Raw genomic sequence first — 23,692 nt, 5'->3', positions numbered from 1 at the left:
AAGTCAGTTTGGTTTTAAACCTCCACCTAAGCAAGATAAGTCAAGCCATGTTAAGGTGTTTCAGTGTTCATATTGTGCATCTCGGCATCATTTGCTCGTCCTGTGGCAGTAGACTGGTGGCTGATAATGACTAGAACATGTTGACATATGTTGCCATAGTTTCAGGAAAGGAATCTTCTGAGAAAGCTCTAAAATTGAAATGGTAATCTACTATATGAGCTCATAGTTTGGCTATAGAAACTTAGGAAGGACGAGCTCTTTAAAACAGGTGTCAGTGTGAGACTGGGGTTGATTACAGAGGAGTTAGGTGTGTAGACCAGAATATGAAAATCCTATATTTTAGTTGCTGGTATCAGGCTACTGTTGGATTGGCATCAAGAACACATAAGCATGATTGATAACAAATGTTTAGTTGACATTTAGTTGAACTGGTCTATCGACCAAATGTGCTGTAATCCATCTTTCTTTGAGACAGTAGATCATGTGGAAACCTGTAACACAGGTCTATATGCATTGTTTTGTTGGCACACCTGGTATGGTATTTTCCTCCCCAACCAAGTTGGCATGTGTCAGCGTCAAAGAGAGTGTCTTGGATACAGCAAAGCACTCATTGTTCTTTGGAAAATGTCTTTGTTACAGTACAGAATTACAGTCATCAATCAAATAAAGACAAGTGCAGCATTAATGGAACTGCACAAAAATAAAACTACTACTTCTAATTACTGATTCTCTTAGTAGTATATTTTGTAACCCACTCACCCCAGAGTTAAGACCACACACTAATTACCAAATACTTTCACTGCCTTTTATCTTATTTTGTATCAATTATATCCAACTGATTCATTTTGTTTCCTTCACAATCCCCAAATATTATTGGGAGGAACAGAATGGTATACCATTCTGTTCCTCCCAGTAATGTACTGATAGTATTTGGTAAATAGTGTGTGTGGATAGTAGTATCCATGTCCAGTGTGTACAGTGTATCTTGGTTGGTTAGAAAGGAACAGAGAACAGTGGAGAAGAAGTTGTACATTCAGTCCAAAGCATAGTTTTACATATTTTATTATTAAATAGTTGTTAGCATGTATGAAACAATACAAAAACAATATAAAGTCTTCTGATTCAACAATATTATAATCATTCTCTGGTGTACAAAACATATTTTTCCCCATTTCACCAAATAGCAAAGAACGGTTTGTGCTCACAATTAGGTACAAATATTACAAACGTAATACTAGGCCTACATGACATGAAATACACAATAAAAGTTGTAAACAGTCGCAAACATTCCTTATACCTTTAATATTTACTACTTACTAACCTCGACCGTTCGGTCATGCCGGTAAATATCAAACTGAAGCTGGAACGTATCGGTTGATACGGCAAAGCCGAGGTTTGATATTTACCGGCATGACCGAACGGTCGAGGTTAGTAAGTAGTTTATTATATGGCATTTTTAGCTTCTTTTCATTTTGTAAACGAAAATACATGGTACCTCTAGGCTAATTGTAGCTAGCTCTCAAGTCTTCTCACGCTGTGTTTCATGTGTTGCCTTGCAACTCATTACTTTTGATAGAAAGCGGACAACATGGTTCTGCTAAAATTGCTTTAATTTCAAAACAAAATAACGACAAAAGTGATTAAAAGAGTTTAGTCTTCATCCTCACTTTCGATGACAAATCTTTTCAGCATCATTTGGATAGTAAAACTCAGCAGCTGACTCGTCGCTCATTTTGAAGAAGACGTCAGAGGGCAATACGGAGCCGTATTGACCGCTGAGGAGGGCAATACGCGTCTGGCATGACTCCCCATTAGTCAATCAGAAAGCTCGTACCGTCGTTGCCATATAATAACATATTTTAATCTATTATTGTTTCATGTAAAACTACTACCACTAAAACTAACGCACACATGGAGCTCTTTCCCATCTTTTTCTTATTACATCCCACCCATTCTCATAGTCCCTCTGGGCCTTATTCCTAAGATCTTTCCATTCTATATCGTACCTGCCTTCTCGTTCAAGGTCTTGGCGTATGCTATCTACAACCGTCCTAGCGTTACCACTTTTAAGAAGTTTACTGAAGCATTCAGTCTCAGCACAGTTTCCGTAAGGAGGTGCTCCTTTTGTAGGTGCTCCTTTTGTAGGGAGAGAAAAGAGTTCCCCACATTTTCTACAAGGATCTTTAGAGACATGTTCACCATTCCATGTATTGTGTTTTCTGATGAAAGCTTGGCATTGAACAGTTTCTGGAAACTTAATACTATGAGGTGTCCCATTTCTATGTGACAATACTGCATATGCTACATATTTATGCCATACGTGAAGACACAACCAGTTAATCATGATATCTTTTAGAATGTCTTGTCTGAAAGACAGAGATGGACCATAGTGTTTCATGGGTTCTTCCCCTTGGGTCTCCATGTAACAGACAGCAATTACATTGGGTTCCATAGTGAGGTACTCCAAAGTTTCACCCTTTAGGGAAAATGGTGGGTTCAGTTTTCTAAGAAACGTCCAAGCGAATTTTCTTATTTCAGCTTCATCTTTGTTTCCAATTGTGACAGCCTGCATCAAAACAACAACAATACTGTACTTAGACAATTATGTTCTTGTTTCAACAACACATTCAATCACTTGCTATCCTGCTTCAGATATCATCACTTCAAAATTTGTCTCGACACTTCAGTCTATTAGACAACTCTAAATTTGATATATTCCTCACACAGTAAAGCCTGTATTAAACGTCTGCAGTTATAGTAACATCAAACCTATTAGGACTGGCTAGCATCTTAGTATCAGACTCCTAGAATTTTTCCACATGTTACTGTAGGTTATAGCCTGTCAGTTTGACATTGAATACATTATTTTCCTAGCCTGGCTGCCAGCTCAACTTCTCCCGCCCACAAAAAAATGTGTTCAGGAAGTTGGGTCTGGAGGGTCTCGTATTGGGGACAACTACAGAAAACCCAGAATCGGGACGGACCAATGAAATTGCCAGGGCGGGCTTTATACGATGATGGACAGATGATCAACAGTAACGTAATCAACAACGTCACGAAAGAGCCCTTGGGTTAAATTCGTTTTCAACAAATAACATAATACGTTGCTCTGATTGGTTGTAGGTCTATCCAATTGAGCGTAAAGGCGTTCGGTTGAAACACGCTCCGTACTCAAAGCCCAACGGAGAGTTTTCAGACTCATATTCTGACTAGAATTATGAGTATGACAACGTCAGGCTATTATTTTCCATCAATCTACAAACAATAGCCCATTAAGATGTTTTTATATACATTTATTTATTTGTTTAAGTGTACAGCGTGAATGTGCGTTGAGTTTCTATTCATACAAATTCTGGACTTACCACATCTAGAAGTTTGGAAAACGGAGTTTGATTGGGAGGCGTTGTACTGTACATTTTGAAGGCAGATGGAAAATGGCTCTTCAGTGTTGTCCGATTTTCCTCAGTAGTAATGAAGTCTTCTGGCCGAAAGTTTTTCTCATGAATGTGACCTAAGAAGAAGATGCCATGCAGCATCTTATCAAGAAAGAGCACTATTAATATTCGATAGCCTACGTCTAAGCCACGTGTAGTGATGCAGACTGGAATATCTGTTTAATGGTTAGAACCTACAGTGGGCAACATTGTCACAAGATGGCTAAAAACAGCAACTAGCTGGCCGTTTTCATAAATTACAGGGATTCAATTTGAACAGTCGAGTCATAGGAGTTGGTGCCCTTGGAATCAAATCGAATTTTGAGCGATGATGGAATTTAAGGGATTAAGACAGCAACAGCTTTGTTTCTACAGTAGGCTATACATAAACCCCCTTTATGTTATAGTTTTGTCTGAGTTTGTTTGAAATCAGTGCACACAAATCCAACTCACAACTCTAACCTATACACATTCAACACGTTCACCAACATGCTTATGCGACACAAAATAAAATCAGGCATACCTCCTCTACGTCGAGTTTTATGTTTTGATTGTCCTTCCAGAGTTCTATGAGATTTTTTATGAATAGTGTTCCTGACAACTTCAAATTGTTATCATTTTTTTGAATTCTTCTCGAATATGTTATTTTCCTAAATGCATAAAAAAGCAACAAACAAACATCCAAAAACTACGTTACGAAAAATTACACAATGCATTCAAAACAATAACCTTGTTGTTAACCATGTAAGCATTAGCACAAACATACTATTTAACATTTTTTGTAGAAAGATTCTTAACAATTATAATTTAGCACATTTTAAAATGATTCATGCCAGTAAAACTGACAAAAAAACTATTGACAGTTAAGTTTTAAAGTGTTTTTTTTATATATATACAGCTGCATTCAAAATGAAGATACAAACCTTTCTGGAGTATGCTGTCCCTATAATAACATAAATAAACATCTCAACATCTGAACAAACAGTTAACAATGAAAGCATTAACCTGTGTAAACACCTAAAGCACTAACAAATATTAGGCCTAATTAATTAATATTCACTTACAGTGTTACTCATGATTTCTTATGGCGCAGCTAGTAGTTCAGGTAGGCTAGTAACTGAAGCCAGTTGAATTTAGTCAATGAAATCTCTCCTGGGTGGGGCCACTTGTTCCTGGATTGGATATAATGTATATCCCACTTTGCACCATTATGGAAATCAGAGGTCACTGGACAAAAGTTAGAAGCAAATTAAACAAGATTCAAAGCCTAGTTCAGACAGGGGGACATGGGACAGGCTGTCAAGCCATCAGCTGAAACTGACAGCATCAAATGCATGCAATCAACTAGTGTGTTGATTCAAACTCATAAGGTAATCTCCCTAAGGGCTGCATGAATGAATGCATGAATGGTTAAGGCAGGGACTTTCCAGAAAACCATTCTGACAAGTTAAAAACTATTGAAACTTTAAGTTTATCAATGTGTGAGTTGGACTGAATTATATATTTTATATTGAATCAGCCTTTAAATTATCAAAGGAAAAGGTAAATGTAAAAAGGCGTACAGTACTTTATTGCTCAATAATGCACACTCCGGTACTCCCTCTCAACCAATCAGAATGCTTGATTTCATCCACCCGTATTATAAAATGTATTAAGGCAACACCTCAAGCAATGGTTAACATGGTGAGGTCCAAGTTGCTTTATGGTGTAATAACACAGACGCATATAGGCTACTTTATAGCTGACTATGAGTAAAGAAAAGGAAAGAAGACGTAAAAACTAAATAATAAGAGACATGATTACCTCTGAAATTTCCCCTTGGACTACCATTAAATGTATTTTAATAGATTAGACCTTACATTTTACATTTAGTCTACGCTCTTATCCAGAGCGACTTACAGTAAGTACAGGGACCCGAGGCAAGTAGGGTGAAGTGCCGGGAATCGAACTGGCAACCTTCAGATTACTAGCCCGATGCCCTAACCGCTCAGCCACCTGACTGCCCCAAATAAATTATAGCCAGAATTAGAAATATACCTTAGGCTACTCTTCCTATTTCACATGTGTAAATGTTTATGGGGGTAAGACAATTTCATAGAGCGCTCGTATCGCTTTCACAGTACTTTGACGACATACGTCACAGTGACGTGGTGTTGGCGCCATCTCAAGTCGGACACAAATTGTAACCGGCATGCACTGCTTCAAGTCAGCCGCCTATCGATGCATGTTTTTTTAAATAAAGAATTATAATAATTGCATAAAGGCAGAAATACAATATTGAGTATACAAACACATGCAAGAATGCAAGTGGGTACAGCATAGCACAAAGAATACAAAGACTTTATAAACAGTACAGACATCAATTGTTTTGACAGCTTTCTTATTAAGGGAATACAATATGGTTTGAATGTATACACAACACAATGTAACTCAAAGTCAATCACACTTCTCTGAATTCAAACTGTCCACTTATGAAGCAACCCTGATTGACAATCAATTTCACATGCTGTTGTGCAATTCAACTATGTAAAGAAAAAAGTATTTGATTAGATTATTTCATTCATTCAGATCTAGGATGTGTTATTTAGTGTTCCCTTTGTCCAATTGAATTCACATTATCTAAGGAGTTTAAGAAGCAAGAAGTGGATTCTCTACAGTAGGCCTATATTTGAACTATACAGATTTTGGTAGAAGCTACAACAGTGATTATTAACTTAGGATCATCTGTAGGCCTAATGATACCATTAATGTTTGGTTGTTGAATTACTATGCATGAAGTCAAACACACCTAGGCTTACAAGTAAACAAATTAATAAGTGTGAAAGCACCAAATAGGTAACAAATAGGTACGCCGAGTTAGTCAAAATTGAATAAATAAATGGGTAAAACATAGAAAAATACATACAACATCAATGATCTAAACAGTTGTCTTCAGTGTCAGTCTTGTAAATCCGATTTTAGTGTATCCCAACATTGTCCATGTATATGTCAATGCAAACATATATTTTGACATACAAAATATCTGCTATGATAAGGTCATGAAATGTGTTGTAGTATGTTTCCAAACATGTTTTTTGCATATTTCTGGGCAAAATGTATGTTCAGGGCAAATCTTTGTTTAATTCCATTTTGTTTTGGGTCTTCGATCCCGCTCCCCTACTTTTGCTGGTGATCAACTGTGAGAACAATGTGAGAATCTTCGTATTACACACATCTCTTCCTTATGTAAGTGGATGGAAGGGACACTAAGTATGGCATCCTGTGCAGAGATGTTATTCAGCCATGTTGTATACAGCTCCATTACCTTGAGAAGCCAGCATCTGAGCTCATTGTAAAGACTCTTGGTCTCTTCACTTCATTAGCACCATTCATGAAATACGTTCATGTAGGCTAACTGTGGCAGACATGGAGAAGACCCCCACCCTCTGTTGTTCAGGATTAGTTGTACATCTTGACCAGTTTCCTATTATGACTGAGCTATATACTCAAAATCTCAAGAAAATATCCACAGGTACGTTTGTGGAGATTTTATGGAACATTTTGAGTATTCTGCTCAGTCATGTAGGAAACTGGTCTTGTACACGACAGGAACATCTTAATAGTGTTGACACTGAAAAGACACCAGCAAATATGATCAATGATTTCTGACCTAAAATACTTATAGCATACACCACATTAACTAAGACAAATACGGTAATATTTGATAACCAATATCTTATTTTTTTTTTAATCACAATCATGTGGTATTCACAATACCACGACTGATTAACCAGTGTGTATTATGTGATACTAAGGAGGACTATAGATTTGCATCATTTCACAAGTCAAGAACTGTACTTTGTCAAGTTTTTGAGACAAACAGTATAGAATATTATAATGATGAAATAATCAAATAATTCCTAAAATGGTTGTTAGGGAGTTGTTGATAGGCCATGGGGACTTAAACATGGTTGTTTCAGGGGATGTCATTGATTGAGTGTTTTACAGCAGATCAAGAGGTAGCAGGTTCAAATTTCCCCCATACGTCGCTTTGGATAAAAAATGAATACATTTGAATACATTTTCTTATATTAACATTTAGGGAATGTTGGCAAATGTACCTTCTTCTTTCTGATCCTCACAGGTGAGCAATTCATCCTCCACAGATCTGAAAATTGATACAAGTATCATCAGGAACACTAGCACCATTGTACATTCATTTGCTGATAACCAAAATATTTTCTGTCAAAATAAAGGAACATCGTCTTTCAAAACGGAACCTCAACAGTCCATTCAATCTTTTTCAATTTGTATCCAGCAATAAGTCAGCTAATTTCTCTACTCATTGAAGGATCTAGTAGGATGTCAGTACAGCAGAAATAAATGGTCAATCAGTACAATATTTTAAATTTGTGATAGTAAATGTGCATAATCATTTCTGTATGTTTTTGTATATACAACTGAGTACACTAAATATAAGTATTTACAATTACTTAATTACATACATAACTTGATTTACAATTAAGTTATCCTGATTAAAAAGTAAAATAAGAAATATCTACCCCATAGCGTTTGGTGAAGGAAGCTTTCCTGAAGTTTTGCTATGCGACCTTGTAGGTGTTCATACTCTAGGGAAACACCCTGTCTTTCAGGATGGCTGGGTTGTCACCAACAGCATACCAGTACAGTGGAAAAACACCAGAGAATTGCTACGCCCCAAATGCATTACCCATTTGAATAAATGTTATTGAACATTGTTTTGTTATGTTTTGTCTTTCAAACAAAATGATAACTACAAATAAGAGAGACGAGAAATAATACAAATCAAAACAAAGAAATCAGAATAAAAATTGTTCTGTTCAGTAAGTTTATTTTTAAGTAACTGATGGCAAAATAATGAAAATATTTACAGAAAATCACTTGGATAATTATGGTCTGTACAAAAGAATCTACATGCAAAGATAAAAAAAAAAAAAAAAAGCAAAAATTAATAAAACCATGGTAAACAATTATACATATGTATAAAATATGATGCAATGGGAACAAAAATATGGACAAGACAATAACGGACAAAAAAAACATGACTGACAAAAATGATCCAGTCCAAGTTTGCTTGATTTGATGGCGTTTGTACAACTTTACAAAGATTAAATTACAAATAAATACAAGGGCATGGTTTGGGACTGTACAGCTTTAACATCCTTCTTCCTCTCTGGCAACCGAACCTGTTTGGCAGCATCGTCTTCTTATGAGTTGGTAGCAACACTCCCCCCAGAACAACAGTTCAACAATACATTCTAGTCAGATCTAGTTGTGTTGACTATGGGTGCAGCACATGACTGACCTTTCTACGCAAGCACATCCCTGTCTCCCTTTTGAGAACGAGGAAGCAAATTAAAAGTGTCAAACGTTTTGTTTTTTCTTTGCATGTTGATGAGTAACAACATCAGCTGGGGTAAACCTAAAATGACACCATATTAACTATGTATTGAGCTTGCTATTGGAGACACAAAGTTGAGTGCAGTATGTGGAATTTCGGTCATTTCTGACAATTAATGTTTGGCAAAATGTATCATCCCAATCATGAAACACCTACAATATGCAATACATATTTACAGTTAACAATTGATGTGGTTATAAATTCAATGAATGAACACTAAAACATAACAGCAATATATATTTTAAATGCCAGGAAATTATTTCAGGTAACAGGAAGAACACCCAAGTGATTTTAGAGAATACAATCATGGGTGTGTTTGATAGTCTAAAGTCAAGCTGGCCATAGTGTTCTCACAAATAAAACACAACATAAAGCCTAGTAAAACAAGTGTAAACATCCCATAATAAAGTTGAAACATGTATATGTTTAACTTTAAAAAAGTGAAATGTCATCAAAAAAACAAAAGTCTAGGTAAAGCTGGAACAACTTTGGTATACCAGTAACTACTGTCCATAAAGAAAAAAAAAGTGACAAATCATATATCTAGTCATAAGTGCCAGGTGACTTCAGAGCCCAAACATTTACCTGGGAAGTCAATAATACTCCAATAAGGTCAAATAAACACCACTACCAGCAGATCTTGCAGTACCAAGTACATGCTTTTCTCTATATTTATTACAGATACAACAGATGTCTTCATAAATAGTTGCATAAAATGTTAAAGCCGCAACATTGCACATGATAAGAATCAGAAACATAACATACAGTGAGTGCATTTACAGTTTTCTGTCTTCTACTGCGTCCTCGTTCCTCCAGCCTCTGATAGGCTGTCTCTGCCGTCACCCAGGCTCCGATGCCCAATGACAATCAACATTTACATTTGCAGGATTCCTTTGTCCTGCCTCCTTTGACGTCACTTAAAAGCAGGCAGCCATTTTGAATATGAGGGACAGAAGGCAGTTTGAGTCTATATACAAAGTAAGGCTTAAACATCTTAAATCTGCACAACACAATTTGTTCTGGTAAAAGCAACAATGAATTATTTGTCTATTGTTTGTTTGAAGAGATCGGACAGTGCAGCAGTTAGAATCTGTATTGTTACTTGCAACATGGTTATCATGGTTTCTTAAGATTAGAGCTAGGTACATGAGCGCAGCAATCAAAAAGCTCTGATTGGACGTAAAAATGTCTCAACTGCTTTGAGGACCTCAATTACAGGAAGCGATCTCCAGAACTGGGTTCCTACAGCGTCCAATGCAGCACAGCAACTTTCAACTGACGAGGATTTTCTCAAATCTTATTTTTTAAATTATTTTTTATTATTAGATTTTATTTCCCAAACGTGTTCTTGAAAAGTTATGGACATCATCATCTATCCTTTACATAGTATCTTTAAGAAAGGGGTGTTTCTCAAAAGTCTTTGAGTAACATCGTGTAAAAGGTCTGAAACTGAATGTCTCGCTCTCCCTAGCAACAAGAGGAGGGAAACGCTCTGCAGGGTCGCTAACGCTAGCTCTGTCAGCATCGCTTTCTCCTGAAATATCTGCTCCTTTGTGCAGTTACATCTGGCTCGATCATGAGGTTCTGTTGATCGACTGACTCTCAGTGATAAGTTATCCATTTGGACTGTTTTAGCCCCCCCACCCCCCCTCGTAGAAAATGTGTTTTGAGTTGAAACCAGCAAGCAGCAGTAGACTGGTAAGGACAATCCATCCTTTTGTTGATTGGCTGAGGACTGTTCCTTCCAGCACTCAGATTGGCTTAGGACCTGAAACAGGCCCTACCATTGGCGAAAGGACTACACGATTGATTCTCCACAGTCCATGTGGAAGAGGATGAGATCAGCACACATTTATTTTGTTCTTCTCCGTCTCGTCTTCAGATGCCCAGTTCCAAACCAACAGACGCCCTCCCTTACCCCTCTAGCCGTCCGCAAAGGCATCCGACACCGTCCACTCTCCCCCACAGCCTTGCAGTAGGTGAGAGGGCAGCAGAGGGTTTCGTTTTTTTTTTGGTTTGGAATTGGGCCTCCTCCCGGGCGCCCACTTCAGACTCGCGGCTGGAGACGGCTCTGCAGGAAGCTGCGTACCCCTCCGATGGGCCTGGCGTCCGTCTGGTGCTTCCTGCGGTCGATGAAGGACACGAGGCGGGACGTGTCCAGGAAGCCCTCCCCCCCGGCCCCCGCCTGGACCCAGGCCTCCTGGAGGCAGAGCCCAGCCGGCGGGCGTCTGCCGGGGTCGCTCCGCAGCAGCAGGCACACAAAGTCCCGGGCGGCCTGGCTCACGCCCTGGAAGTAGTCCCGGGGGAAGCTGAAGTCCAGCCGGCAGATGTTCAGGCAGGTCTCCTCGGCGCTCTCATCCAGGAAGGGCGAGGCCCCGCTCAGCAGCACGTAGGTGACCACCCCCAGGCTCCACAGGTCGGAGGTCAGGGAGACGGGCTCCCCCAGGACCAGCTCGGGGGAGGCGAACTCGGGGCTGCCCAGGAGAGGGTGCACGTAGTGGGCACTGTTGAGCTGGACCGCGTCCCCGAAGTCAGTTAGCTTGACTGTAGGCTGGCCGGCGGGAGTGTGGGCCACCAGTAGGTTCTCAGGCTGAAGAGGGGGTGAGAGAGGGGTGCGAGGGGGGTCAGAGTGTGTCCTGTGTGTCTGAGTGTGTTTCTACGGCGATGGACGAGGAAATGCAGAAATGTTAGACATGTGCAGTTCAAGCTATCAATGTCTCATTCGGTCAACAGCTTCCATTGTACCTCAGAATCGCCCACAGTTAATCGGACAACACAGCAACAGAAATACTCGGTTTGACCCGAGTCAAAGAGGGGCCCTACCTTCACATCCAGATGTACCACTCTGCAGTTGTGAAGGTAATGTAGAGCTTCTAGAATGTCTCGCAGGTAACAAGCCACCTTCTCCTCAGTGAGGCTCCCCCAGCTCACCACGTAGTCCAGGAGACGGCCCTGATCGACCCTGCAGAGACACACACGACAGACAGACAGACAGACACACACACACACACACACACAGACACACACGTCAAGGTGTTATTTGGGGACAAACACAAACAGCTGTCAAGAGTCATTAAGGTCATCAACAATCGGCTGTGTGTGTGTGTGTGTGTGTGTACTCACATCTCCAAGACCAGAGCGTAGCTGCTGGAGGTCTCGTACGTGTCTGTGAGGCTGACCAGGTGGGTGTGCTGGAGCCTCTGGAGGAGGCTGACCTCCTGGGTCACCTGGTCCCTCCTCATCAGCTTCTTGTTGACCAGCTTGACCGCCACCGTGCGCTTGGTCCCCGCGTGGTCACAACGCTTGACCACGGAGAACCGGCCCCTGGAGAGGGGACGTCATCGTCATCACCCACGTCATACTGGTCCTTCACCATCGTCATCCCCACAATCACCATCATCATCCCAACCATCAGTATCATCACCACCAGCACCACCATGGTCCTGGTCTGTATAGGTAGGCAGAGTGGAGACAGTTACCTGCCCAGTTCAGCCACCTCTGTGTAGTGGGCGTCAAAGTTGTCCTTCCAGCTCACCCTGACCCCGTCACTGGACACAGCTGGGACACACACACACACACACACACCACAACGTAAGTCTGGGCTGCACCATGTGTTTGTTGTTTTATGTGCGCATGTGGGTGTGTGTGTCGTACCTAGTACTCTGAGGCTGGCTGATGACGTCACGCTGCCTAGGTCGTTAGTGGCGACGCAGGTGTAAACGCCGTCATCCTCAGAGGCCACGCCCACTATCCGCAGGGTCGCTTCGCCTGTCTCACTGTTACACACACACACACACACATACACATTAAGATTGGTATTGCAAGTGCAAAAGTTGATTGCCAGTCAGGTATGTGTGTGTGTGTGTGTGTGTGTAAGAGAGAGAGGGTGTACCTGTAGGCGATGCTGAAGTGTCCATTGTTGGTCAGGGTGCTCTGGTTGGGTCCTTTCCAGGTGACGGTGGCTTTGGGGCGCCCACACACCTTACACCTGAGGGTGACACTCTCTCCGTTGTCGCACGTCACGTCACTCAGGGGCAGCAGGAACTCTGGGGCGACTGGAGGACAGGGGTCAGAGGTTACAGGATATCAAGATATGAGCAGTTACCATGTCAGTGTAAATGTCTAGGCAACGTGGATCGCTGGTTGTTTAAACATGTGTATCTGTATTTGATATTTTTCGTTTTTCTTGACTTTCTACTCCTCTGTGAAGCAACCTTGGGTGTGAGAAAGGTACCATGTAAATAGAAGTGATTATTATTATCATTGTGTAATCTAAAAAATATTGTGTGTGAATGTGCGCTGGATGCAGACTGTTTGAAACACTTACCATCATAGATGTAGTTTGGGTTTAGAAGCTGGGAAAAGGAGTGCATACAAAGTCAGACTTCAAACTACTTGAACACCAAAACAACATCCGTCAAATTGTCACAATGAATTGAGGAGCGGATTGGGCGGTACAATCAGGAAGACCCACCTTTACTGAAACCTTATTGGGTAGGCCATCTCTGGACTTCCTGTAACCGTTTTCCAGCTTGGTCTCCTTCTTTCCATCCTTCTCCTTCTTCTCGGACTTCTTGCGGATGCGCAGGGACGTGTGCCAGGACGACGACTTCCTGCTTCGACAGAGGAGGTCACGAAAGGTCAAAGGTGAACTGGGTTGAACAGTGGTTTCCCCCATATGGCTTGGTTATTTTTCAGGGATGCATTTACGTGTCAGCCTCTCACCTGATGGTGCCGTCGGGACAGTCGGGGATGATGGCGGAGGTGTGTCCCAGAACGTAGCCGGGGATCCAGCCCTCGGCGGCCGGGCCCTGCTCGGTGGCGGCGCGGAACACCAGGAACATGTTCTGCTGGTTGCTGGCCAGGATCTGGACCACCTCCCCCTGGAGCACGCTGATCTCATCCTCCTTCAACGCCACGTAGTCCTGGGTCACCAACATGGTGGACACGCTACTGCTGCTGCTGCTTTCACTCTGGGGGGGGGGAGGAGGAGGAGGGGAGGGGGGGGGGGTTGAGAGTACGTCGAGGTTAATCTCAAGTCAACACAGCTACACACGCAGGCGTGCGCAGACGCACGCGCGCGGACCACACAAACGCGCACACACAGCAGTTGGTTTACATTTCATCGGGTCAACCGTTATCGCCCAAGATGCCATGCCTGTCAGTGGGGAAGGTGTCACACAGATGAACGCTCATGGCGGCGTTTCCGACAGCACACAGAGGCTGGGCTAAGCAGAGAATAAGACAGAGCGGAAGAGCAGTCTTGCACACAGTTATTTAATGCTAGTTATCCATCCATCTGCCCATCCATCCATCCATTGGCTGATCCATCCATCCGTTCATCCATCCATCCATGCATCCTCTAGAGACAGAAGGAGGGCAGAGACAAGGAGGACACTCCTTCCCAGAGAACGAACGAGGGGTGGAGGATGGAGAGAAGCAGAAGAGAGATGGCGGCTCTCCGGAGGGGAGACGTTCAGACAAAGACGGACATGAGTGTCCAGCGGTTTCGTCTCACGGAAGGGGGAGGGGGAGGGGGGGGGAGCGTGAGAGAAGCGGGTGGAGAGGACCTCCGGTCAGAGCGCTTGTAGCCGGGGGACCACAAACGTCGAAACGCTAGCCGCCACAGAAGCGACCGGATTGGGTGAAGGAAGAGCGCGGAGTTAGTACAAGCATTGTTAGGGGAAGAAAAAGTCCTTCGCTGCAGACTGAGGCGCATCCCATTCAAACCATGAGTTGTAAAGAGTGGAAACCAGTCTTCCGTAGGGTTTATTAATTAGAGCTGTTAGAAGCTGCAGAGAGGAAGAGGTGTGTGCAGTTGAAGGGGGATTAGTAGCTCTGGCCAGACTGGCCGACAGGACAGGCCTCCCGCTGGCGCTGGGATTAGTGAGCCGAAAGAGCAGGGCTAGGCCGCACTAAAGCCTGGACCGCGGGTAGTTGTCTTACCCCGTTACTCTGGGTGGACTGGATGGACTGCTCGCTGGTGGACGAGCACGTGCTCATGCGGTCGGCCTCCTTGCTGTGCGTGGAGTGTCTGTGAGTCTGAGACCCCGGCCCCGAGCCTGAGCCGGCCTGGGTGTGGTTGTGGTTCTGTCGGGCGGGACTGTCCCCAGCCTCCCCGGGGAAGGTGAAGGAGCCAGGCCGGCTGGCTGGGGAGCTGGGCATGGAGCTCCAGAACGAGGAGCCCAAGCCAGACTTGGGGCCCGGGCTCGGAGGGGGGAGTGAGAGGGCCTCCTTGCCAAACGCAGGGGTGGCCATGGGGGAGGCCATGGGGGAGACGGTGGCGCCGGGCCGAGGTTTGGTCGTGGTGGGGATGGGGAGGGGGCCCACCGTGGCGCGGGGGACAGGGGCCACGGCAGGGACGGGGGTTGTGGGGGCCGGGGGCTGTGCCTGGTCGTCGGTAGCCAGGCTGGGGCGCTTGCCCTGGGGGCTGCCCCCCTGGACCCTCACCCCCCTCTGGCCCTTCCCCAACCCGGGGGCCTGGTCGGCGGGCTCAGCCAGGGCTGGAGCTGGGAGCAGGGGGGGAGGGAGCGGGCGAGGGGACAAACCTGTATCACAAGTCAGCAATCTCAGAGGAGGGAAAGAGGACTTTTGGATCACATGCACACATCTACCACATAAACGAATCCCCCCTGGTTCGTCAGAGAGGAGAGATCTTACCTGACATCTTGTTGGGGCCCTCGGGGTCAGGGCCCCCGGGCTGGTGGCGCAGGGGCTGGGGCAGGCGGGAGGGCTGGGGGATCCGGGAGGGCCGTGAGCGGGAGCCCCCCTGGGGGACGGAGCCCCCCTGGGGGCCCGCTCCTCCAGGGGCCACGCCGGGGCCTCCGCTGCCCGCAGCCGGAGCGCCTGCGCTGGGCACGCACACCCCGCTGCTGGCCCCCACATGGTTCCTCTGGTACTCGATGGGGGAGGTCAGAGCTGGGGTGCGAGAGGAACAGAGAGAGACGCAGCATTCGTAAAGATCCACCTCAGATGCATAGTCCTTTTTACAAACAACGTTGTATCTTCATAATACGTCCGTAGAACTGCTCCTAAACCAACCCAACCCACTCGAGGAAGACAAGGAAAACTCCCAGTGACTGTGTGTGTCTGTGTGTGCGCGCGAGTGCATGTGTGTGTGTCTACGTGTGTGTGTGTGTGTGTGTGTGCGCTTGTGCGTACCGTTGAGGAAGTTGCGCTGGCTCTCCAGGATCTGGCTGATCTGCAGGGTCCACACCTGACGCACTCCCGGGTGGGAGGAGTGGAGCACAAACGTCTCCGTGCTGCTATTGGTCGAGCGGGAGGTCAGGGTGAACGTACAGGGGTCGCTGTCCACGCTCTCCTCCATGCCCAGACAGCTCACCTACACAGGGAGGAGGGAGGGAGGGAGGGGGGAGAGAGGGAGGGAGGGAGTCAGGGAGGGAGGGAGGGGGGAGAGAGGGAGGGAGGGAGTCAGGGAGAGAGGGAGGGAGGGGGACTATTGAGAGCGTGATGGACACAATGACATCAACAGACCGGCTGAACTTTGCCTCGGTCATTTCGGAACAACATCCCGTTCATGCGCGGCACGCCACACCCTGCCACAGCGCTCAGTTCAGCACCGCGGCTGCCCAGCAGAGGGCGCCCACCCGTCCCCCCCACACCGGTATCTCTCCGCCCCCCGCACCTTGATGCTGTTCTTGTAAAGAAAGCCAGGCATGGAGAAGCCCCTCTTCTTGTCCAGGGGCTCGCTGAAGATCACCATCTGCTCGAAGAGGAAGACCCTCCTCTCCTTCATCCTCCCCAGCAGGCTCCCCTCGGGGTCCAGCACCAGGAAGGTGTCCTGGAGCAGGAGTCGACCCTGGGCCACGATCTTACCCTGGAGGGGGAGAGAGACAGACAGGGAGGGGGAGGGGGGTGAGGATGGAGGAGGGACTGAATGGAGGTTGCGCCGGGCACTCTGGGATGGCTTGGTCGCGCCTGGATGCGGCTACACTCACGTCGAATCCCTGGAGGCGGCCGACGTTCATCATGTCGTTGCAGCGTTTGGGCACGATGCACATGACCTCCACGGCTTTCTGCGGGGGGCGACAGGCAAGCATGAAGCACTCGGAGACCGCTGACGTTGATCAAAGCACACGCTGCAGACTAGAGCAGGGATCCTCAATCCTGTTCCTGGACAGCTAACTGCCTGGAGGTGTTCGCTCCAACACTAATCTAGGGCGCCCGATTCTAATCAACGACGAGTTAGTGTTGAATCGGGTCAAATAAGTGTGCTTGGAGCAAAAAACGACTCTCGGGTTGCAGCCCTTGGACTAAAGGATACTGGGTTAGAACTTACGTCCAACTCTGCAGACTCCAGCCCGGCCTTTTTGGAGAACTTGAGGAAATCCTGAAAGCGAAGGGGGAGAGAGAGTGCATTTTGAATGGCCGCATACAGTACACACACGCGCGCGCGCGCGTTCATCCGTCGTGAGAAAGTGGAGAAAGGAGCTAGTGATCTGGCGCCCCCTTCAGGACAGCGGAGGTGCAGCAGGAGTGAGCCAGCAGGCCTCTCACCTTCAGCAGCAGCTGGTACTTCATGATCCTCTGGACCGGCTTGATCAGCAGGTCGGTGATCTGCAGCCGGTGATTCAGCCGCTGCTTCAGCTCCTGACGGAGGGCAAAGGTCAAACATTCACACCAGGGTCAACAGTCATGGCAACGCTACAGCTATATGTACGGGAGGCACGTATATCCCCCCATAAGAGACATACAGTGTTATTTACATATATGTACTTCTGTGGAACAGGTCCCTACCTCGAAGTAGGTGTCGATGTATTCGGAGACGATGTGCTCTGACTTGGGCTTGTTCTGACAGTACACTATGTACATGTGTAGCCGTCGCTCCTGCAGGACACACACACACACACACACACACACGGGGGTAAGAGCGGGCCCTTGCTGACTGCAGAGGTAGTGATGCACCAGAGGAAGGAGCGGTCTCTTGCCTGTTTGACAAACAGACAGCCCAGTCTGTCAGGCTCCTCCAGACACTTCTCCAGCTCCCCCAGGAAGAAACTAAACAGGGAGGAGAGGAGAGCAGTCATGGGACGGGTCCACAAGGGCTCTACAGGTGTGTGTGTCTGCTGTGCGTGTGTGTCTGCTGTGCGTGTGTGTCTGCTGTGTGTGTGTGTGCTCTGCGTACTCTCGGTGCCAGTCGAAGATCTGATGGATGTTGCCGAAGACGATCTTGTCTTTCCCCTTCATGTCATCTGGAACCCCCTCTTCCTTCATCCTGGTCATGTAGCCCTGGAACACACACACAAGCAATGAACACAGTGAATCACTCAAAGACAGCCCACACACACACACACAACTTTAAATGTACCCCCACACACACCCCCAAACACACGTACCTCTACCACCAGGCCCAGGTCTCTGACGTAGTCCCTCTCCGTCTCCACCAGCTCCAGCAACACATAACTGACACAATGACAAACAGCAGGGGTTAACACTGAGCTCTCCAAGGAGATACAGCAGAAAGCATTCTAGAAAGAAGCGAAAGTCAGGGAGTTAGAGAGAACAGGTAGAAAGACAGAGAGAGAGAGACAGAGAGAGAGACAGAGAGACAGAGCGAGAGAGAGACAGAGCGAGAGAGACAGAGAGAGAGACAGAGAGAGAGACAGAGAGAGCGAGAGAGAGAGGGGTGTTGGTATGGGGGGGTGCTGACACGTACTGGCGTCTCTTCAGAAATCCAGTCTTGCGCTCCTCCATCTCGTCGATGGGGGAGGAGGAGGACAGGAGGGAGTTGTCCGACGGGTTGAAGGAGGGGGAGCTGCTGTCCCCCTGTTCCACTGACAGAGAGCTGGGCCTGTCCTCCAGAGCCTGGAGAGGAGGGGGGGGGGCAGGAGGAGAGCCAGCGGAGGAGAGGAGGAACGAGAGACCGAATAAGGAAAGGAAAATGGAGAGAGACGAGGGAAGGGGACAAGGAGAGATGAGGAGAAAGAGAGAGAGAGAAGTAGGGCGACAAAGGGGCATATTGGATCACAAGCATCGTCTTTGAAATGAGCGAGTGACACGGGGCATGCGTGCGTGTGTGTGTGTGCGCGCCGCGCGCTCTTGCCATTTTGCTCTTGACCAGCTCCTCGATGGCGTTCACCAGCTCGGCCGCGCTGGGGGTCTCGGAGCTGGACGGACGGACGGACAGGCGAGAGGAGGTCTGGACGGAGGGAGGGAGGGACACAGGGCAGAGAAGCGTCAGGGCATGACCCCCTGGTGTGCCTGGCCTCACCTGGCGTGCTCCGCCTGACCACAGACTACCACTGAGCACCCTCCACCACAGGAGAGGACCCCCCGCTGAGAGAGAGCGGCATGGCCGGGGCCTGAGAGACACACGCTACGCCTGGACTAACTGTTGGGCGGGTTAAAGATGAACTGTTAAAAGATGTCCATTTCCTGTTCCGTCTTAAAGCGATGGTGCCACATTTGGCCCCCGTATCTGTCCAGCCATCTGCCTGAACTCACTCACTGTCATTGATAGGACTACACGTGTTAACCATACTATGACAGCATCAGTTGACTTACCTTTAAAACAAGTGTTTTTTAAATTTATGGTAACATAGTTCTGAACCCGTAAGCTCTTCCAAGTTTCTAGCTTTAGGGAGCTGTGATTGTTGTCATTATCTGGTGAACTGGTAAGAGAAAACCTCTCAGAGACTAGTTGACTGTCGTTGTTGTTAGTGTGTTTTGACTATTAGGGATTTGTGTTTACGGACGGGTCAACTGTTTGTGTCAGTACTGCCTGTCTGCAAGTTAGCTGTCGGGAGCTTTTAGCAACGGCCGTTGTTCAAGAAACAAGCATGGCCTAAGCAAGTCCAATGAAAGGGCAAACTTCAAATCATATGCAAATGATATCAGAAAAGAAAGGAAAGGAGGTTGGATAATTTGACACGTTGGTTACCCTAGTGTGGAGCCGTGGATGGTCAAAATGATTTAAAGACAGAATGTTTGCAGATATATTTGAATAGCTTGATTCGACACCGTCAGGGAAGTCCCTAGATGAGGTGAAGTGAAGAGATGAGTCTGTGATGTAGATGGCTGAGTGGGTCGTTACATGAGGAGGATGGAAGGGTGAAGACCTGGCGACAGCGAAGGTGCCTGAGATGCCAAAGAGAGAAGTTCAGGAGGAGAGACAAGAGAGAGTACGTGCGATGACCTTCTAAAGAGAGGGGGGGTTAGACCGAGAGCAGAAGTATGAGAGGCAAGAGAGAGAGAGACAGAGGGAGAGACAGACAGAGAGAGACAGAGAGAGATACAGAGAGAGGTGGGAGGTAAAGAAAGAAATGAAGAAAGAAAAAGAAAGAAAGAAAAAAGAAAGAGACAGAAAGGGAGAACAAGGAGTACAAAAGAGAGAGAGAGAGAGTGAAAGGCAGAGAGAGAGAGAGAGCGAGCGAGAGAGGTAAAGAGTTGGAGGAAGTCTCACCCTTGCTGTGCTGCCCATCCAGACATTCCCCCATATAGGGTGTGGGTGTGGCTGTGGGTGTGGCTTGTGTGCCCTCTCTGGCCTCGCCAGCGCTTAGGTGCCAATTACTTGCATGGGCAATGAGGTAAACGCACACAGGGTAGGGGGTGTGGGGGTAGGACTGGGTGAGGGGGGGGGGGGGGGGGCTGGGGAGGAGGTAAGGTGGGGGAGGGTGACCTATGAGACTGTGGGGGGGGGGAGCGGGGGTGCTCCCCAACGGCGCTTGGTAGACTCCGAGCAGGAAGCAAGTTCATCCCGTTACGCTGAACCGATCACTTCGGAGGAAAAAAACTATGTTTGGCTGACCCCTGCGTTGCAACGACCCTCCTGACCTGATACACCCTTAATGAACCCTGAGAGAAGAGTTAGCGGACATCGAATCTGGTCCAAATCGACTCGAAAGTGTTTCAAACGTGAGCCTGTCTATTCCTCCCCCCCCCCCCCCCCCGCGACGGTCTCGTCAGTGGTGTGGTGAGAGCTCTGTGTACAGAGAGCACGGCTGGTGATGCACAACTCAAAAGAAGTACAACGTCAAACTAGGGATGGTGGAGTGGAGGCTGAGCTAGCTCGATGAACCGCAGACACTAACAGAGAGAGAGAGAGCAGGAGTGTGTTTGTGCGAGAGAGAAAGTGTGTGTGTGTGTGCGAGTGAGAGACAGAAAGAGTGTGTGTGAGAGAGGGAGAGAAAGATAAAGAAGGGAAGCTAAATCTTTTTTGGGGGGGGGGGGGGAGTTTAGAAAAGTACCTATTACTTTAGAAGCGAGAGAACTAGGATGAGTTCCAAAAAAAGCAGGAGAGTATAATTGGGGTGTTTGAAATCAGAAACTACAGCTAATACAGGGCCGAACGGAAGAGGAGAGAGAAGTTTGGTTTGTCCGGGAGGCGAGGGAGGGAGAGAAGAGGGGGATTTCAGATGGAGAGATATGGAAACTGAGACAGAGCAAAGACAGGACATAAATCAAGGTAATGCTAAACGGTGTGAGAAACAGCAAACAATAAACATTCAAGAACAGAAAAACAAAAGAGAAACAGAAATTAGTGTCAGGAAAACGTCTGCTTTGAGATTAGGTGACTTTTTCAGGTACCCTGACGCATTTCATTGCCAGGATTTTCTTTTGTCAGTCAAATGTTTTAAGGAAGGAAAAAAAATATAAGAATACAATGCTATGCATGAGGTAGAGTCAGTATCGGAAACTCTAGAAAATTCCAGAAGGTTCTACAATAAAACCGACTGGCCCCTGAATGTGTGGAAACTAAATGATGAGAGGGAAACTGGCAAACAACAGATGCGGGGCTTATCCCGAGGAAGACGAGTCACTTCTACCCAACTCGGATCATTTAGGAGAGTGATCGAGCTTGAAGGAGCTGCTCGCACCCCCTCGCTCGTGCCTCAGCACTGATCCTCGCCCTGTGAGAGTCTTGTGAGGGTGTTTGGGTCAGTGTGCTCGCGAGGGGGAGGTCATGTTAAACGGGCACGGTTCTCTAGCCCTGTTTTTGGGCCCCCTACGACCCTGCGGTCCCCCTCCTCCACCCCGGCCCCCGGCCCCCCTCACCTTGTCATCCTGTGCGTCGGGCTGCAGCAGGCTGTGCTGCTGGATGGCCATGGGGGGGGGCAGGGGCACCGAGTCGGCCCCCTCCTCGCCCTCCTCCTCCCCGCAGCTCTGCATCCCCGATGAGCTGGACTTGGAGAGCGTCCCGCTGGACAGGCCCTCGTTGCGCACCCTCTGTCACACACATGGCACACACACACGGCACACACACACACACACAGGCAAAATGAGTCATCGTTAGAAGTGTAAAAAAAAAAAAAAAGATTCAGACAATTAAAGAGAAAGAAAGAAAGAACAGACTATTTAAAAGGCATAAAACGACGCGAGTGCATTATGTGCATAGTACTAGTGTGTGTGCGTGCGCACGAGCGTGACACCCCCCCCCCCCCCCCCATACACACACCTCCTCCACGGTCTCGTCCTGGGGCGTGGCGGCGCTGTCGTCCGAGTCCTTCTGCGAGCCGGCCATGACCTCGCTGCTCTTCCGGGCGTCGCGGCTCTTCTTGTGCTTGTGCAGCTTCTTGACGTGGCCGTCCGCCTTGCCGCTGCTGAGGCGGCGCACCGGGCTGGTCAGCCACTTCCTCAGGGTGTTCCCTGGAGCACAGGACGGGGGAGAAGGGTTTGTCACTCGGAGCGCTCGCTCTCTCTCTCCCCAGGGGCCGTTGGGCGTTTTCAAAAGCAAGGAGGAAGGAGCCAAGGAAGTCCCGTTTGAAGGAATGCTACACGGCTATCGCTCCATGACTACTCCTAAATATGCGTTTACCTGAGGTCTAGAAGGGACGAAAATACTGAGTGTTTCAGCCACAGTGACAGAAAATATGTTTTTAGGGATTCATCCCATAAAAGGTAAGTTAAAATATTCAAATGTTATTTCAACATATGTCTATATTATAATGAATCCAGATTGCATGCAGTTTAGACTTAACCAGTTAGACAGGCTGCATTTTAGACTTGCGAAGCAAGCAGGAGTTCCGTGTGGCATATCTTCTGTTAGCGCCCCACCTGCCCTTCACGTCTTTATACTTCCTTTATATTTCCTTGTCATAATCTATTATCTTGTGAAGACAAATGAATAAAGCTCATAATAAATACACATCAGAATGAACGTGAACTGAACGTTATCGATCATGATATTCAGCGGTCTGGCAGACCGCTGCGGTCTTTTGGGGGGTGCTTGAGGACTTGGCCACCCCAGCCCATCCCCACGGGCCCCGTCTCCATGGTTACCTGGTCGTTTGGGCCCTGGCGAGGTGTGGGAGCCCATCCCGTGTCCAGGCTGCAGGGTGGCCGAGGAGCCCGGCATGATGGAGTCATTACTGCACACTGACAGAGTGTCTGCAGGAGACAGAAGGAGAGAGAGATAGACACAGAGAGAGAGAGACACAGAGAGAGAGAGACAGAGAGAAGAAGAGAGAGAAGGAGACAAAGAGACAGAGAGAGTCATCCATCATACGACTCTTTCTACCCAATTTTCATACACACACACACACACACACACACACACACATCCCCACTTTCCTACCTCAAACACACACACGCGCACACACACACAGGCACCTACCCTTGTGGTTGAAGATGCCCTCCATCTCCATGCTGGAGCGCGAGTGGGCGATGCAGAGCATGGCGCAGGGCACCACGCCCTCGTGGGCGGGCGAGCGGTCGGTGGTGCGGACCAGGCACCAGTCGGGCTTGTCGTGGCAGCGCTCCAGGACCTCCACCGTCTGGCCCCGCCGCACAGTCAGCTCGTTGCTGTTGCCGGCCATGAAGTCATGGATCACCACGGTGAGCTCGCAGCCCCCGGACAGCTGGGGGCGGAGGGGGGGGGGGG

At 47.3% G+C, this 23,692-nt stretch overlaps 1 protein-coding gene and 1 long non-coding RNA gene across 5 annotated transcripts in view; both read right to left on the bottom strand.

The window, feature by feature from the left end:
• Nucleotides 1–3,399: 3,399 nt before the first annotated feature.
• Nucleotides 3,400–8,069, bottom strand: LOC146295194 (uncharacterized). 2 transcript variants are annotated; one of them, XR_014753365.1, is made up of 6 exons: nucleotides 7,976–8,069; nucleotides 7,535–7,581; nucleotides 4,499–7,044; nucleotides 4,358–4,377; nucleotides 3,958–4,084; nucleotides 3,400–3,536 (listed from the first exon to the last, which is right to left on the bottom strand). It is a non-coding gene; the product is annotated as an uncharacterized LOC146295194 (long non-coding RNA). The 2 variants fall into 2 exon arrangements; XR_014753364.1 differs by having other exon boundaries at nucleotides 4,499–7,581.
• Nucleotides 8,070–8,251: 182 nt separating this feature from the next.
• The window catches only part of LOC146295193 (triple functional domain protein), a 55,569-nt gene continuing 40,128 nt past the window's right edge, over nucleotides 8,252–23,692 (bottom strand). For 2 of the 3 annotated variants that reach the window (XM_084695963.1, XM_084695964.1), the window contains exons 37-62: nucleotides 23,426–23,669; nucleotides 23,092–23,199; nucleotides 22,268–22,458; nucleotides 21,868–22,038; nucleotides 18,917–19,012; nucleotides 18,530–18,678; nucleotides 18,210–18,276; nucleotides 17,999–18,102; nucleotides 17,802–17,871; nucleotides 17,611–17,700; nucleotides 17,371–17,463; nucleotides 17,153–17,203; nucleotides 16,812–16,889; nucleotides 16,499–16,690; nucleotides 16,015–16,195; nucleotides 15,514–15,771; nucleotides 14,800–15,401; nucleotides 13,579–13,826; nucleotides 13,328–13,469; nucleotides 13,181–13,208; nucleotides 12,746–12,908; nucleotides 12,508–12,629; nucleotides 12,333–12,411; nucleotides 11,977–12,177; nucleotides 11,677–11,815; nucleotides 8,252–11,443 (exon numbers count right to left, since the gene is read on the bottom strand). In XM_084695963.1, the coding sequence (XP_084552089.1) occupies nucleotides 10,901–11,443; nucleotides 11,677–11,815; nucleotides 11,977–12,177; nucleotides 12,333–12,411; nucleotides 12,508–12,629; nucleotides 12,746–12,908; nucleotides 13,181–13,208; nucleotides 13,328–13,469; nucleotides 13,579–13,826; nucleotides 14,800–15,401; nucleotides 15,514–15,771; nucleotides 16,015–16,195; nucleotides 16,499–16,690; nucleotides 16,812–16,889; nucleotides 17,153–17,203; nucleotides 17,371–17,463; nucleotides 17,611–17,700; nucleotides 17,802–17,871; nucleotides 17,999–18,102; nucleotides 18,210–18,276; nucleotides 18,530–18,678; nucleotides 18,917–19,012; nucleotides 21,868–22,038; nucleotides 22,268–22,458; nucleotides 23,092–23,199; nucleotides 23,426–23,669 (4,410 nt within the window). In that variant the 3' untranslated portion in view covers nucleotides 8,252–10,900. The remainder of the gene's footprint in view (nucleotides 11,444–11,676; nucleotides 11,816–11,976; nucleotides 12,178–12,332; nucleotides 12,412–12,507; nucleotides 12,630–12,745; nucleotides 12,909–13,180; nucleotides 13,209–13,327; nucleotides 13,470–13,578; nucleotides 13,827–14,799; nucleotides 15,402–15,513; nucleotides 15,772–16,014; nucleotides 16,196–16,498; nucleotides 16,691–16,811; nucleotides 16,890–17,152; nucleotides 17,204–17,370; nucleotides 17,464–17,610; nucleotides 17,701–17,801; nucleotides 17,872–17,998; nucleotides 18,103–18,209; nucleotides 18,277–18,529; nucleotides 18,679–18,916; nucleotides 19,013–21,867; nucleotides 22,039–22,267; nucleotides 22,459–23,091; nucleotides 23,200–23,425; nucleotides 23,670–23,692) is intronic. The other variant, XM_084695965.1, reaches the window with a different exon arrangement.

Source organism: Hypomesus nipponensis, chromosome 4 (assembly GCF_054491055.1).
Source record: "Hypomesus nipponensis isolate SF chromosome 4, ASM5449105v1, whole genome shotgun sequence".
Taxonomy (NCBI): domain Eukaryota; kingdom Metazoa; phylum Chordata; class Actinopteri; order Osmeriformes; family Osmeridae; genus Hypomesus; species Hypomesus nipponensis.
The sequence above is the reverse complement of the archived record's forward strand: the minus strand, read 5'-3'. Positions and strand labels throughout refer to the sequence as shown.